The following is a 15765-nucleotide window of genomic DNA, read 5'->3' as shown; positions in this document are numbered from 1 at the left end:
TTTTATATGGAGCATTAATAGTCCATTATGTTTGCATAAGTGGTGCACTTTTAGTCAACTCCCAAATATTTTGTGAAAAAATTAACGGAAAAAGCCAAAAATGCCCCAGAACTATTAGAAAAGGTTTAAAAATACCATTCATTCATCTATATTGCTAAAAATACCCCTCAATTCAACTTTTTGGCTCATTTATGCCCTTGACTAACAGTCAATACTAAAAAATTTAAAAAAAATTATTTAAATTACACATGACATTTTATTACTGGAATTTTTTTTTTTTTTTTTTTTAAATTTTGAAAATGGTTTTTTTTTAGAATCAGGATAAATAATTTTTTAAAACCCGTTTTAAAAAAAAAAATGGAAAGCGTGATGTTTTTAATTAAAATATCTGGATTTTTTTTTTAAATAAGGGAAATTCATTTTTTTCTAACCTAAAAAATTTAGATTTCATGATTTTATTTTTAGGACACTTTAACAAAAAAATAAAAAAGAAGGAAAAAGTGGATTTTTTTCAAAATCTGCAAAAATCGGATTTTTATAAAATTTGGAAAAAATGATTATTTTTTTTACAAAAAGTGTGGAAAACCCGTGTTTAAAAAACAAATCCAGAAAACTATTTTTTTAAATCTAGAAGAAAACCATGGAGCATTAGTTTTGCATATTTTACTTAAAAAATTCAGTTTTCAGATTTAAAATATCCAAATTTTAATAAAAAAAAATTCAATTTTCCATATTTAAAAAAAAAAAAAATCAGTTTTCCAAATTTTAAAAAAATCCACATTTGTTAATAAAAATCCAATCCTGATTTTTTTTTTTCAAAAAAGGGGCTTACTACATTTTAAAAAAAAAACTAAGTTGTTCCAAATTTTATAAAAATCCAATTTTTTCAGATTTAGAAAATTGGACTAGTAATAAAATGACATGTGTAATTTAAATATATTTTTTTAATTTAGTGTTGACCGTTAGTCAAAGAGCATAAATAAGCCAAAAAGTTGAACTGAGGGGTATTTTTATCCAAATAGATGGATGAAGGTATTTTAGATATTTTCTAATAGTTCAGGGGGCATTTTTGCCTTTTCCATTAAATTTTTAACATAATATTCGGGAGTTACTAAAAATCTTCACTTATCGCAAACATAATGATGCATTAATGCTTTAGGGTAAAACATGTATGATTTTGAATCAAACACAAAGATAATGTCTTATTTTATTTTTCTCTAAATCATTGTATGTAATGTCACAAAAAATACCTTCATTTTATGTAATTTTAAAATACAGAGTATTTTAACACACCCAATTTTTTTTAAAAAAAACAAGCTTGAAAAGTGATAAATCGAAATTTAAAATGCAGGGAATAATGTTTATTTTTGGTACTCACATGTTCAAAGTCCCAACTATTATATTCAAAATTTAGTGACTTATCATTTATTGTCCCAAATATCCGTAGTCCCCTTCCATTTGTGCTTTGGCTTCTGGATAAGAAGAGTAAAACAATCACTCTGAGGAAGTAGCAAAAGAATGGCCAGTGTCTCAGCATTTTCCGTTTGCAGAGCTAAATCTCATTCTCAAATTCCCCATTCAATTCCCCAGCTTTTCCCAATTCAATTCCTTCGACTTCAAAGTAACAGGAGCATTAACGGCGGTCATTCTTGCTCTTCAAGTTTGGTGAAAGCGAAGACACCTTCGAGAAGTTGGAGGATATTTTCTGCAACTGAGGAAGATACTGCTGTTGCCGAACAAGGTGGAGATGAAGCTTCTACTGCTCCGACTACAACCACTGATCAGACTGTTTCTGTTTCCGTTTCCCCTTCCGATGTCCTCACTATGTTCTTTCAGGTTTCCCCCTCTTCTTTTTCTATTTTAGGAAAGTTCCTATTTTTGTCAAAAAACTCAACCAATGTGAACTCGGAGGGTTGATGCCTAGTGTAGGAATAGTTAATCTGGTAGTAATGAATTTCAGTCTGTGCTCATATTGTTATGAAATGGGTTCTTGTCAAGTGTCTAATTTTGTCAAAAAAATTCAATTCACTATGTTCGGATAAAGGAGGAGGGTTAGGTAGTAGCTCAGTGTACAACATCAACATAACCAATGTTAACCCACAAGTGGGGTCCTGGGAGGGGAGAGTGTACGCAGACCTTACCCCTACCTTAGGAGGTAGAGAGGTTGTTTCCGATAGACTCTCGGCTCAAGGAAATGCAATTCCAAGCATGTCGGAAAAAGAAAAAATGAATTAGATTTTATATATATATATATATATATATATATATATATATATATAATACTAAAGAAAATATAAAGGGCACCGTTTTGGGTGGATTTAAAATGAATCTTCTAGAATTAATAAATATAAGCTCAGTGTTGTTCTACTCATATTGGCATGAAATGGGTTCAGATGAGAACGCGCATACATGATTATTATAGCCCAACTCCAACAGTTTGGGAGTGAGGTTTAGTTAATTAATTGATTGATTGTCTCATACTGGTGAGAAGAATCAGAAGTGATTCAATGTGCTAGTTTTGCTTCATTTTTCTATCAAATTGTAAGTCGCTTGTAACCCTTTAACGTGTGGTGGATTCTTCTGTGAATGGTAACTGAATTTATACCTTTCTTATCACAGGCAGAAGGAACAATGAATGAAGCTGCCGTTCCTAATGTGACTAACGCTTTAGAGGTAAATTCAGTACGTAAAGTTCAAAACTTTTTACTTGGACATAACCAATATGTCCACTCTTCCGCAAAAGACTTCAGTTGTCTATGTGTTAGATACAATGTAGTTTAAGTTGCAGGAGACTCTGCATTTTTATTTTATTTTTGTAATTTTAATGGTACTTGTTGAAAACCAGAAAGACTCTCAATTACATTGTAATGGGAGATAAAAACACGGGGTCTTTACACTGTAAAGAACAATTAGAGAAAGAAAATGAGGGATGTCTGAAATCTTATAACCTAAAATCAAAGAACAGGTATAAATATTCATCAGATTATTGGTGTTCAAATGCTGCAAGAGAGAACTATTGATTTTGTGAATGTTTGATGAAGAGCTCTATCTGCTTCTCCATCTCTGTTCCAAAACATTAGATTTTAGCTAATAATTAGAATCAAAGAATACTTGCAGTTTGACCTTATCAAAAAATAAAATAAAAGGAACAGTTGTAATTTGACCTTCATTGTCTGTCCATATGTATACAGGAGGTAGAAGGCATTACAGGTCTCAAAGTTCAAGTTGTTGAGGGTATTGCAAGCGTCGAGGTGATTTAAATATAGAATACTTCTCTTAAATTGACTTATTAACTGTAGTATATTCTGTTACAGGAAAAATTGCTATATAAAGTTGACATCTTTATCAGCATAATGCACCTTCGAGATAGTGCATAAAGTAATAAATCACCGAAGCATGCTTTAGGTTCCTTACTGGTATTCTAAATTCAATATACAACATAGTGGACTACTACCAGGAGGATTGTCTTGTGCTGTTTTGTCGTGTTTGGAGCTTCTCTAGCAATGATAGTGTAACAGTCTATCTAAATGAACAATAGCAGTTAACTTTGTGTGGAAGAGCTGGAATAAAATTTATTTGTCAAAAACGGTTGTTAAAGTACCCGTAAGGGTGGCTCAGTTGGTTGAGCATGGGGCTTTCATAATGAAAGTCTCAGGTTCGAAACCCCCTGCCTACGACAGCAGGGGATTTGCTTTCTGGATCGAGCTCGTCGCACGGGGCTTGCCTAGTGCGGGTTACCTCTTTTGTGTAGTTTGCGAGCTATTGCACAGGAGCTGGGTTACCCTGTGCGCATCCGAAAGGTAGCGGCTGCGAGTTCCCATGTTATCAAAAAAATGATTGTTAAAGTATTTATCACATTTTAATCCTTAAAAGTTAAAACGGTTGAGCATGGGGCTTTCATAATGGAGGTCTCAGGTTCGGAACCAACCCCCTGCCTGCAATAGTAGGGATTTGCCTTCTGGGTCGAGCTTGTCACACGGGGCTTGCCTAGTGCGGGTTACCTCTCCTGTGTGGTGTGCGAGCTATTGCACTGAGGCTGGGTTTACCTCCCGTGCGCATCCTAAGGTTAGCCGCGGGTTCCTATGTCATAAAAAAATAAAAATAAAAATAAAATAAAATATATATATATATATATATATATATATATATATATATATTTCTGTAGAAAACCTAACACTGTCAAAGCTAACCTTTGAAGCTGCTATTCCCTTAACATACAAACTACATAAAATCCAAAACGTGTACGAATTTCATTGACAATATAGATCAAGCGTATAAAAGTGGACGGTAAAGTTACCATCTATTTCCATCAGAATTGAAATCTGAGTCCTTTATCTGAATGTAAGAAATGAAGCATGGTTAATCTTTCTTGTTATTTGATGTAGTTAACAAAGCAAACGACAATACAAGCTACAGGGGTGGCTTCCAGTTTGGTTGAAACAATACAAGGTTCAGGCTTCAAGTTGCAAACATTAAATCTGAGCTTTCAGGATGAAGATTCAGAAGCATGATGGGCTGATATCTTTCACAAACATCTTAAGAGAATCCTATTTCCCTATATGGATGCAAGTAGTTCAGTCAGCCTATATTTTAACATTTTTGGTATTACACAGTTCTTTGATTAGTTTTTCAACTTGTGAATTACTGATGAGCAGAAGAATCAATTTTTTTTAAAGTTTATTATCCCCGTGGTCGGAAAATGTCAGTATACAAGTGGTATGCAAAAGTAGAGGAGGTACTCTTATGAGCCGTGGGAGTCATATTACTAGCTTGTCAGATCCAAATAAGAGGGAAATTACTTTGTGTTGGGAAGGAATCGATCCAAACAGTAATTGGTAGCTCATTTCTCAATAGTTAATAAATCTATGCCATCGATCGATTGGTCAGGCCAGTAAACGGCCTTTATTAATGAAATTCCAATATAAGGAGTCGTCAGCTTCTGCCACTTGCCAATTTTTTGCCAGTTATCAAGAAGGACAAAAAGAATTTGCTAGGAATTGTCTCTTTATAATGTCAGCGACTCAATTAATTAAACAATATTGAAAGGCATGCATTTTCCTATAAATAGCTTGTTTGAGAACCTGGGACATACAGTATTGAGCAGGAACCTTAATTTCTTTCAAATAGGCAAAGATGGCTCTGAAAAAGTTTGTTGCAGCAGCAATTATGCTTGTCTTCATAGCTAATTTAGCTGTGAGAGCACAAGTAGGAACACCTACCCTAACTCCAGGCGGTCCTTCAGACAATTCTAATGCATCACCAAATGAGCTTGTTTTGATTCAGCACACGTTGCTTGGTTTTCTGAGCATTGGCATGTCCTCGTTTCTGTTTGTCCTCAAACACTGAGTTTGACACTTCGATTTTTGATCGTCCAATGTTAGAAGATTCGCAAGTTAATGTTGTAGTGTGACCTGTGGCTGTTTTCTTGTTATCTGTTAAAGTATCAATTCAAGTTCAGTTAGTGTCCAATTTCCGTTGTTAGTGGAAACCATTGTCAATTTGCTTGCGGCGTATTATGTCTATCAGTCTATGCATACATTTATACACTATCGACTGTTATTTAAATACTCCATAAAATCACCTTTGCGAGTTTTGGATATCACTATAGACTCGTTAGTGAGATGGGCGGATCTACCCTTGAGCCTTCGAGTTCACGTGAACTCACGAACTTTGCTCAAAACCTGTTGTATTAAAAATTCACTAAATATATATATATATAGATATATATTTGATTGTGAATCCCATTGTTAATATGTACTAATTTAAGACTAACGTAGAAACCTTTAAAATTTAAATTCTAAATCCAAACCAAGTGATGTTTACTTAATTGCTTTGCAGAAAATTTTAATTATACACAATATTCTAAAATACAATATGTACGCTAAGGTTACACTGCTTAAAAAATCTGTAATAAATAAAATACATATAGAATATGAAATAAAATCGTTTCTTTCTTAAATTTCTTATCCACTACTTACATAAATTGGGACAGGGGAGTTATTTAAATATTCCAGTGAACGGTTAGTAGAAAATTTTAATTGTTCGCTTCTTCAAAAGTTGAATCTGTCTAAAAATTTTGGGTCATCTTTGAATAAAAATATTGCCGCAAGATGAGCCTATAACTGTTCGCAGAATTAGTCAAAATCACCACACTAATAACTGGAATTTTGGGTTTAACAGAGTTGTTAATACTAGTAACTAATCTGCACTAACTTTTCCAACAAAAATTCCTTACACACAAAACAAAAAGAACCGCAACAGATCAACATACTTACAAAAGTTCAAGTTTATAGTTATAAAATAATAAATCTTGGAGATTTTGTGATCCAATTAACTGATAGTAGCTTCTTGGAAAAGTTTCAAGTTTATAGTAATGAGGACAGATGGGATCTTGGGAGATGGTAGAAGATCCGCCATTAACACTGCTAAAAATAAGCAGAAATGGCTGAGCAGAAAAGAGAAATGGCTGGTGGTTCTTGGAGTTGTACTTCATGCAGTGTATATGCTCAGTATCTTCGATATTTACTTCAAAACTCCCATTGTTCATGGCATGGACCCCGTCCCACCTCGTTTCGTTGCTCCAGCTAAGCGTCTAGTTCTTCTGGTTGGTGCGTTTGCGCTTGCACACAACTTGTTCGATGATTTGCCGCAATGAAATTTTTCAAGCTCATGTTTTATTTTCTTGCATTGAATTGGCCAGTGGCATTGAATTGACGCAATGCCATTTTCTTGTCCTTTGATTTCTGTTACTATCTGTTGTTTCTTGTGTTCCGGTTATGTATTATGTGATTGTTGTTAGTTGTTACTGTTTTTTTTTTCTTTTTCTGAATGCTATGTAATGCTTCCCCTATTATTTGCTATGTCCTCTTTATTTCTTCTTTCTTTTTCAAACTGCGAAAAACTGCTTTGATATGTGTTGCTTGAGCCGAGGGTGTTTCGGAAACAACCTCTCTACCTCCACAAGGGAGGGGTAAGGTCTGCGTACACTCTACCCTCCCCATACCCCACCTGTGGGATTACATTGGGTATGTAGTCGTTGTTGCATTGAATTGGCCAGTGGGTGATTACCTTTTTCTTGTGTTGATAAATTGCAGCGGATGGTTTACGGGCTGATAAGTTTTACGAGCCAGATTCAGAGGGGGGTTATAGAGCCCCATTTTTGAGGAGCATTATAAGGAAAAAAGGTCGATGGGGAGTATCACATGCTCGTCCTCCAACAGAATCTAGACCTGGACATGTTGCTATAATTGCTGGCTTCTATGAAGATCCTAGTGCTGTTACTAAAGGTAAGTCTTTTATATATTTCTTGAACTGCTTTAGAATATGCCTTTACTTGTTTAGGCAACTGCCTCTCAACCTCAACAAGCTCAATAATTTCGCAGGTTGGAAGGCAAATCCTGTTGAGTTCGATTCAGTATTTAATCAAAGCCGGCATACATTTTCCTATGGTAGCCCAGATATTGTTCCCATATTCTGTGGGGCCTTGCCCCATAGCACTTGGAACTCGTATCCACATGATTTTGAGGATTTCGCAACTGGTGCGTTACAGTTTCTAAAGTATCTGTTTTGATTAAACATATCATACATGCAAGTAGTTTTCACAAGGTTATGTGATTTACGAAAATAATTTTATGGTTCATTTAGTAGAGCCCTGATTTCCTCTCCTTGAAAGAATCAGTTACTCCATATTAGTAGTGTAGCCACCTGCCCACCAAACTTTTTCAGTTCTTGTTAGTCATTTTACCAAATTCGATAGTGTTTATATGCAGATGCTTCTTTTTTGGATGAGTGGTCATTCGATCAATTCCAGAACCTCTTGAATAGGTCCAATGAAGACCCAAAATTGAAGCAGCTACTACAACAAGACAAGCTTGTTGTTTTTCTGCACCTTCTTGGCTGTGATTCCAATGGTCATGCACATAAGCCCTTCTCGTCCATCTATCTAAATAATGTTAAAGTGGTTGACAAGATAGCGGAAAAGGTTTACAATCTTATGCAGGACTACTACAAGGACAATCAGACTGCATATATATTTACAGCAGATCATGGAATGAGCGACAAAGGTTGGCCTTGGCGCTCAATTGTTTTTCAATTGCCTAATGAGTATAAATAGATATTTACCATGTAAACACAGCATAGGAAACTGTTTGTAGATATGATCATTTGATATATATATATATATATATATTACGCACACAAGTTGAACTGTTTCCATGATAGAAAAATTCTTTTCATTTTCCCAGCAAGTGATGTTTGTCTCTAGTTACCTGGATCTTTTACAAAGTTTATTCTGTGATTGAGCAACTACAGTGTAATGTAGCATATTGATTCATAGCAATTTCTGGTATAGGGAGTCATGGAGATGGACACCCAACAAACACGGATACACCTCTTGTGGCATGGGGAGCAGGCGTTGGGCATCCCTTGCCAATTTCCCGCAGTGACCATCATGAAAGTACTGCTCGCTTTATTGATGACCATCTGCATGATACAGAAACACCTTCAGAATGGGGCCTCAGTGGCATGACGAGGTTGGATGTTAATCAAGCTGACATAGCACCGCTGATGGTCGATTACCTTGTCCTCTTCTAAAAGTCTTATCTTTGCAGTGCCTTTCTATCATATCAACTTCTTTTAAAATCTGACTCTGATATGATACCTAAAAATTGCAGTCCACTCTGCTTGGTCTGCCATGTCCTGTCAATTCGGTTGGCAATCTGCCTCGTCAGTACATGAATCTGAACAAGGTAGCTGCATTACTATAAGTTTCCAGTCTATTTTGCACAGTATGACTGTGTGGTGGATTGGGAGAGATGTACCGGTTTGCTGGTTCTTTGGCACTGTTGTGTTATTTGTATTGAGATTGAATGCAGGTCTTACAATCACTTCTATTTCCAGGCAGAAGAAGTTGAAGCCGTGCTAGCCAATACAAAGCAAATCCTCAATCAGTTCCTTCGAAAATCACGTATCCTTCCCTAGTAACTTAGATTGTTTTTCACTTATAATCTCTTTCTGCCTCCCTCATCTTACATGTGTATATTCCTAATTTTGTTTTTGTTGTGATTACACCTTTCAGTAGAACAATTTCGATTGAAGTGTGACATATATTAGAATTAGGACAAGTTATCAATTTTTAGACCAGTAGAGAGGAAAGGTGATAAAATCAAGTTTTACGCTGTCATGCCAAACTTCTTCATAAATGTAACTGGGGGCTTGTCCTGCTTTCACCTTTTAAAAGACCAAGGAGAACAGTCTTGATTTTTCTTTTCCTTTTTTGAGCATCCTTGACCAATATTTAGAATTAAAGCAGTCAAATCGAGCCTTTCAAAAGCTTGGCTAGTTATTCATCACTATTCCGCCAAATCGAGCATCTGATTTTTAGACCAATATAGGGGAAAGGTGATAAAATTAAGTTTTACACTGTCATGCCAAACTGCTTCATAAATGTAAATGGGGCTTGTCCTGCTTTCACCTTTTAAACACTAAGGAGAACAGTCTTGATTTTTCTTTTCCTTTTTTGAGCATCCTTGACAAATATATAGAATTAAAGCAGTCAACCTCATTATACACCAAGCCTTTCAAACCCTTGGCTAGTTATTCATCACTATTGCGTCAAATCGAGCATCTGATTTCTCTCAAAGAGTATGAAACTGCAATGAAACTATCTGAACAGCTTAGGAGCTTGGCACTTCAAGGACTTCACTATTTCCAGACATATGATTGGTTGATGCTGATGACTGTAATTACTCTTGGCTATGTTGGCTGGATGATCTATGTGATACTCCATGTCTTGCAATCTTATACATCCCTACCTGCATATATTTTTAGCAAGGAGCAAGTGCCTAATCAAAGAAGTACAGTTAAGGTACTTGTTTTGCTCTATATGCACATGCCCTTGTGTATTTCTTTGTATGCATTGGTTAGAGGAGGGTTGTAAAAGGGAGGTTCAAAAGAAATTATATGTCTGTTTGGTGTTGAGAGATGATAGATCGGTAGGAAAAAGGGAGGAGGAAATTTGGTGTTGAGAGATGATAGATCGGTAGGAAAAAGAGAGGAGGAAATTGGACATATAAATGCATTTCTGCGTGAAAAGTATTTGTGTTCTGCAAGTTCAAGTAATTTTCTTAATTCAAACTAAAACCAATAAAAATATCCTAACTGTTGATATATGATTCTAAATCGAGGCGGAGATATTCAAAGGGTTGTCCAGTGTTCTGCTGCCTCTTCGAGATAAGAGTACATCTAATGGCAAATATTGATACGCCAAAATTACCCATGTTCCTGTATCGTATAAGAAAATCTAATTCATATTGCCGGAAAGATATTGTAATCACTTTATCTATGCATTGTAAGTGGGAGGAGGGGGTCTTCTACCAAAGCTTTAGAAAGTTAGACTTGTCAAGGAAAGAAACTGAAATCTAAGGGAAAATTGGGAGTAATGACACCTGACATTAATCCTCTTGCCTTTTCTTTTCTTTCAACCTCCAAACATTTTTCCTTTCTGCTCTTTCTAAAATGTTCCATGACAGTCGCTCCCCGCTTCAGGACCATATTTGCTTATATTTTGTCTCTATTCTGCCTGATCTCCAAGGCTATTGAATCATGTCCTCATCCGGGATTTCTCTTAAGGGAATTTCTTAATCATGGTCCTCTATTGGCGTATTAATTCTTTCTCTTTACTATATTATTTTGGCATTTACAAATTGATGTTATTAGAACATGTGCCTTCCTCCCACAAAAAAGATGAATATTCTGGATAGTCATTCATAAGGTGATAGTCGAAAGAATTGTTATCTGACCAATTGATTCCCCAGTTCTTGCTTATATTCTTTTTCTATGGCAGGTACATCTTTTAGGAGGGCTGTTAATGGGAGTAGTGTGCACTCTTCTGTTGGTTGAAAAATCTCCTCCCCTTTATCACGCATATGTCGTGATGACAATGTTTCTGTGGACTCAAATATTTAGTGAATATCCATTTCTTAAGGCATTGTGCAGATACTTGTGCAGGAAAGTTACTGATTACTATCTTAAACTCATTGGAACTTGTGTTTTCTCCGTGATCATTCTTGAGCTTTTGGTGAGGCTTTACCCACAGTCTATGTATGTTTCTTTAGGCAGCAGCCGATTTGTTCTTGAGCACCTGGATTCTTTAATCATTGTGTGTGGTTACCTTACAGGTGAAGAGCTTCACTGAGAGAAAGCTCTATACTTGGTGTTTCTTAACCACAGGGGTTGCAGTTCCTTTTTATCTGTATAGATCATTACCTACAAGATCTGGAATACCAATCTTTGTATGGATGGCATGTTGGTTTTTGTCGGCTTTTACTCTCATGCCCCCTCAAATTCCAGAAAATACCATGCTTGTGTAAGTAACTTCTTATTGAGTATCTTAACTTGCCGATCCAGTTGTTGTATATCGATTGAAATTCGTTTTACTGAACTTCCTTATATAGGGTTGCTGGCGCGATGATGATTATCACAATTGGCGTAGTTCTTCGATATGTGGAACTGCATGCTAAAGATAACAGATACTGGCTTAGTCTCGTTGCACATGACTCTACGAAACTCAAGTTTCCCATGCTCTTTCACTTGCAGGTAAGCAATGACGTTTTCGAATAATGTTGTCTAAAATTATCTTAAACTTTTACTGAGAGATTTTGGATTTTTTTTTTTTCTTTGTTTGGAGTAGATCCTTTTGGTTGGATTAGCATCTCTGATGGTTTGGCTTTCAACTACCCATAGAACAGAGAAGCAGGAATTGTTAGTCCTACACCAACTGGTGAATTGGTCCATTGCTGGTATTCTTTTTTGCTTTTATCCGTCTGCTAGTGTAGCTCAGTCTTAGAATTGTTCTGGGATGTCCCATGGACACAATTAATGCAACCTTTACACTCATTTTTCCTTCAATTGTTTGTTTCATTAATGCAATGGGATGTTGAACACTGAATCCAAAGTGGTGAGATTCTACATTTTTCTTTATAATTGTTCTAGTAAAAGGCATACTATCCAAACTTACTTTTCAGAATTTCTCTTCTGCTGCTGGCATTGTGTCTTACAGTTGCCCTTCTGGGACAACTGCTTCCTATGGTAGATATGGCATTAACTCAAACAAGAGACCATGTAATGTAGGTCGCATCCTGTCATGCAACAACTACACCTCAGGCCCAAACAAATTGGGATTCTCTATATGAATCCTCGCTGGCTATGTTGCCCATTTAAATTCCTCTAAGGCCAACATCTTACGAAACTAGAAGTTTTTTATATTTCCTACAGTCATAAGAACCTCTAATAGGGCTAAAAGACTCCTAGAAAGCATAGGACCTAAAGTAAATGTGATAACATGACTAAAATAAATTCTCAACTAATTGGTATTGCCTATACAAATCATTATCTTCCTTCGTGCCTATCCTTTGCCAAGTCTGCATATATTCCAAAGAGATTGTAAGACTTCTTTGAATACTTCCTTCCATGTGATTTTAGGAATAATTGCTGCTGCATCCTGTCATAAAGAAATAATATTCTCCTTCAGTCTTTGGTAAACATCTACTAGTTTATGGTAATGTATTTTGCATAGCAGACTGTCCTTTGTTACACTTGCATTCTTTTTTCAGGCTCTTTTGGTTCATTTTAATGATAAACTCTTATGAAGCTTTTCCTGACTTGGTTTTTCTGTGTAATTATTCCTTTCCCCTTTTACTGTTCTTCAGCCTGATTGAAAGTTTCACATATTTTTGTTCTTTGTGAGCATTTCAACAACCCTGTATTTATCATTTGGCTTGTTTCATTAGGCTTCTCGATGATACTCCCGCTCTTTTCAGCTACTGGTCTCTTATCCAGGCTGACTTCCATTTTCCTCGGCGTTGCACCTCCCTTCCTGCTTCTATCAATCGGGTATCTCCATCATTTTTTGGCTTAGGCTAGGAGTAGATTCAATTTTTATAACATTATGAATCAGAAGTCAAAAGCTTTTGAATCTCCTGCAGCTATGAAGCAGTCTTCTATGGTGCTCTCGGTCTTGCACTTATAGCATGGATACTGGTGGAAAATGCTTATCTCCATATAAGTAAGTTCAGATTATCATCAACTCCAGTCAGATCCATGGAGGATGATAATAGGTGCCTGGAGTTATCTGATATGAGAATCCCATTAACCTTTGTAAGTTTTACGTTCTGCTTTTGTTAATGATGTTATAGTTATGGAGAAAAAGAAAGACAGCGACATCATTTTCAGCCTTGTTAATTTAACTCTTTGGGAGTAGTGATAGGGTTTTCGTCCAGCTCTGTTGTCTTTGTATCCAAATAGTTATATTGAAACTTCCTAGGCTACTGTACATCTTCCTTGCTTCCATGTGCGCGCCAGTTCCTTATATAACCAGTACAGTGTATTGATAATTAGATCATGACCACATGCTAAGGTACCACATAACTAATTGTGCAGCTAGGGAAAAAAGGCTTCACAATTTCAAATTTAACCTTGAGTTTGAGTCGCTCTAAAAGCATGTCTACCTCTTCTGGAAATTGAACTATTGTAATTGCTTCCATTCAATTTAATGTAACTCACAAAATTAAACGTCAATACACATTCTAAAAGCATGTCTACCTCTTCTGGAAATTGAACTTTTGTAATTGCTTCTGGTTTTGAACCAAATAATTGTCTTCTTTGTATCATCTCTTTTTTTTTTTTTTTTTTAATATTGGTGGAAAATTCTTAAGATTATATATAGTCTAGTAACCCCCCCTCCCCAGAAAATAAAAAATAAAAAAAAATAAAAAGAAAAAAGAAAGGGAATGTTAATTGAAATATTAGTAATATGCTGCACCAATCTGATGTAATTTTCGCTTTTGTAGATGGTCTTTTTCAATATTGCATTCTTTGGAACTGGTAATTTTGCAAGTATTGCAAGCTTTGAGATCTCCTCCGTGTATCGGTTCATCACTGTTTTCAGTGTAAGTGGAACTAAACATCCTTATTCTGCATCTCTTATTCTTTATTTCCCTTTCATTTGTATATGGTGATACATGGGACTATTCCTGTCTTTTGCAGCCTTTTCTGATGGCAGCGTTGCTTATTTTTAAGTTGTTGATACCGTTCATACTTGTCATGTAAGTACAACTTGCAAATTTTCCTTATTAATGGCGTCGATGAAAAACCTCTCAGATTCTCTCTGGCTCTCATTTACTTTACAAAGCTTCTCAATTCCTATACTAATCTGTTTTGCTTTAGTAACTATTTACACTTCACTATTCCAGCATTATGAATCTTGTGGTCGAGATCCTCTTTTCAGACACACTCTTCATATGCGACTTTCATATAACGATTTTTTTTATATTATTTCCCTCACAGGGTTTACCCCACTTGTGGGATTACACTGGATATGTTGTTGTAGTTGTATTTCCTTCCACAGGGTATCTATGTTAGCTTCTAAATCACATGCTCCCTCCTTCAATGCGACTCTTCTCCTTTTCCACTGCACTTTGGCTTCACATGCTGGGCCATCTTTCTGTTTTAAAATAAATGTTAGCTAATACTAAAGGGTAAGCTTTCCTATCTTCATTCTGGTGGCTGTCGGAACCGTCATTATATCTACCTACATTTACATTCAGATGTCCTCTGATAATGGTTTGTTGGTCATTTGGGGTCCCTTGAGTCAAGGTATCCTTATCCTCCCATAATTTAGCTTTAGCATATCTTGTTTAGTCTTATTTGCAGAGCACAAGCACTACCTGATCTTCACTGAGAACAAAGTACATAATAGGAACTTATATTGATACATGAGTAGAAGCTTTTAGAATATTAGAAGACCAAGAAGAATTATATTGATATGCAACCATAAGCATTTTGGAGTTTCTTGTCTTCGCTGAGACTCGTTGTGCACCACGTATAACTTTTTATTTGTTGTTGGGTATTAACTGCAGATGTGCATTTAGTGCAATCACTAAATTGGTGCAAGTTCCATTGTTGGGATGCTATTTTCTAGTGATCTTGTGCTCCGATGTAATGACAATTCATTTCTTCTTCCTGGTAAGCAGTCATCTGATTCTTCTTATGGTGCAATTCTCATATGATTTTCCACCTATAGTCATTCCAATGCGTTTTGCTTGAAAAACGTAGGGTTCCCAGTACCAATATGTTCTTCTCTGTAACAATCTCTAACATCTCTTAGTTTTTTCTCTTTCATGCATTCTGACTGAATTATCTCTAGGAATATGATCCTTGGGATTCTTCATGGTTAGGATCCATCTATTTGACTCCTATTACTTGTTTTCTGATTGGTATCAGGTCAAAAACAAAGGAAGCTGGATGGAAATTGGCAATAGCATTAGTCATTTCGGAATCATGAGTGCTCAAGTTGTGTTTGTCCTCATGCTTTTTGCTGTTACAAATGTATTCACGAAAGACATCCAAGTTAGATCAGCTCTGCAGTTTTCTCGTAAAAAGATGTGATTCATTTGATGCTTCATTCTTTTTGAGATCCCACTCTTTCGAGTGACAGTTTTGCTAGAGTAGCAATTAGGTCACACGAATCGTTGTATTGGGCTAGGCTACATGAAGTAAATCATTTTTTCTATGTCCCATATTCTGGGTGGCAAGCTTATAGTTCTTGCCAAAGGAGAGTGGATACTTGTATCGAATGACTGATGATGAGATGATTAATTCCACTTGCACTTGAAATAGTGTTTAGCTGCTTTGTTGGATTAGAATTGGTTAATTTTTTACTCTAGATTTCGAGGTGTGAAATCATTCCTTGAGTTGCAGGAGCAAAGA

General features: G+C 35.9%; 2 protein-coding genes across 2 annotated transcripts; both read left to right on the top strand.

The window, feature by feature from the left end:
* Positions 1-1412: 1412 nt before the first annotated feature.
* On the top strand, positions 1413-4713 carry LOC132047174 (uncharacterized). Its single transcript, XM_059438098.1, has 4 exons — positions 1413-1836; positions 2620-2673; positions 3192-3251; positions 4386-4713. The coding sequence occupies exons 1-4, from the start codon at positions 1519-1521 to the stop codon at positions 4509-4511; spliced, it is 558 nt and encodes a 185-aa protein (XP_059294081.1). The 5' UTR covers positions 1413-1518; the 3' UTR covers positions 4512-4713.
* Positions 4714-6014: 1301 nt separating this feature from the next.
* On the top strand, positions 6015-15738 carry LOC132047173 (uncharacterized). Its single transcript, XM_059438097.1, has 18 exons — positions 6015-6608; positions 7095-7286; positions 7383-7538; positions 7770-8063; positions 8351-8568; positions 8673-8747; positions 8899-8965; positions 9543-9865; positions 10844-11077; positions 11178-11365; positions 11454-11595; positions 11690-11798; positions 12789-12891; positions 12984-13155; positions 13848-13946; positions 14044-14102; positions 14916-15021; positions 15280-15738. Exons 1-18 carry the CDS (start codon positions 6374-6376, stop codon positions 15442-15444), a joined length of 2937 nt encoding a protein of 978 aa, XP_059294080.1. The 5' UTR covers positions 6015-6373; the 3' UTR covers positions 15445-15738.
* Positions 15739-15765: the final 27 nt, after the last annotated feature.

The sequence above is a fragment of the Lycium ferocissimum genome, chromosome 2 (assembly GCF_029784015.1).
Source record: "Lycium ferocissimum isolate CSIRO_LF1 chromosome 2, AGI_CSIRO_Lferr_CH_V1, whole genome shotgun sequence".
Classification (NCBI taxonomy): Eukaryota; Viridiplantae; Streptophyta; class Magnoliopsida; order Solanales; family Solanaceae; genus Lycium; species Lycium ferocissimum.
Note: the sequence above shows the minus strand (reverse complement) of the source record. Positions and strands in the feature narration are given on the sequence as shown.

What these genes read in the sequence shown, in the direction of transcription:
- LOC132047174 (XM_059438098.1), top strand. Translation starts at nt 1,519, where the DNA reads ATGGCCAGTGTCTCAGCATTTTCCGTTTGCAGAGCTAAATCTCATTCT. An exon ending in TCCTCACTATGTTCTTTCAG is followed by an intron (nt 1,837 to 2,619) that starts GTTTCCCCCTCT and finishes TTCTTATCACAG; the next exon opens with GCAGAAGGAACAATGAATGA. An exon ending in AGGGTATTGCAAGCGTCGAG is followed by an intron (nt 3,252 to 4,385) that starts GTGATTTAAATA and finishes TATTTGATGTAG; the next exon opens with TTAACAAAGCAAACGACAAT.
- LOC132047173 (XM_059438097.1), top strand. Translation starts at nt 6,374, where the DNA reads ATGAGGACAGATGGGATCTTGGGAGATGGTAGAAGATCCGCCATTAAC. An exon ending in TCATGGAATGAGCGACAAAG is followed by an intron (nt 8,064 to 8,350) that starts GTTGGCCTTGGC and finishes TTTCTGGTATAG; the next exon opens with GGAGTCATGGAGATGGACAC. An exon ending in TGAGAATCCCATTAACCTTT is followed by an intron (nt 13,156 to 13,847) that starts GTAAGTTTTACG and finishes TCGCTTTTGTAG; the next exon opens with ATGGTCTTTTTCAATATTGC.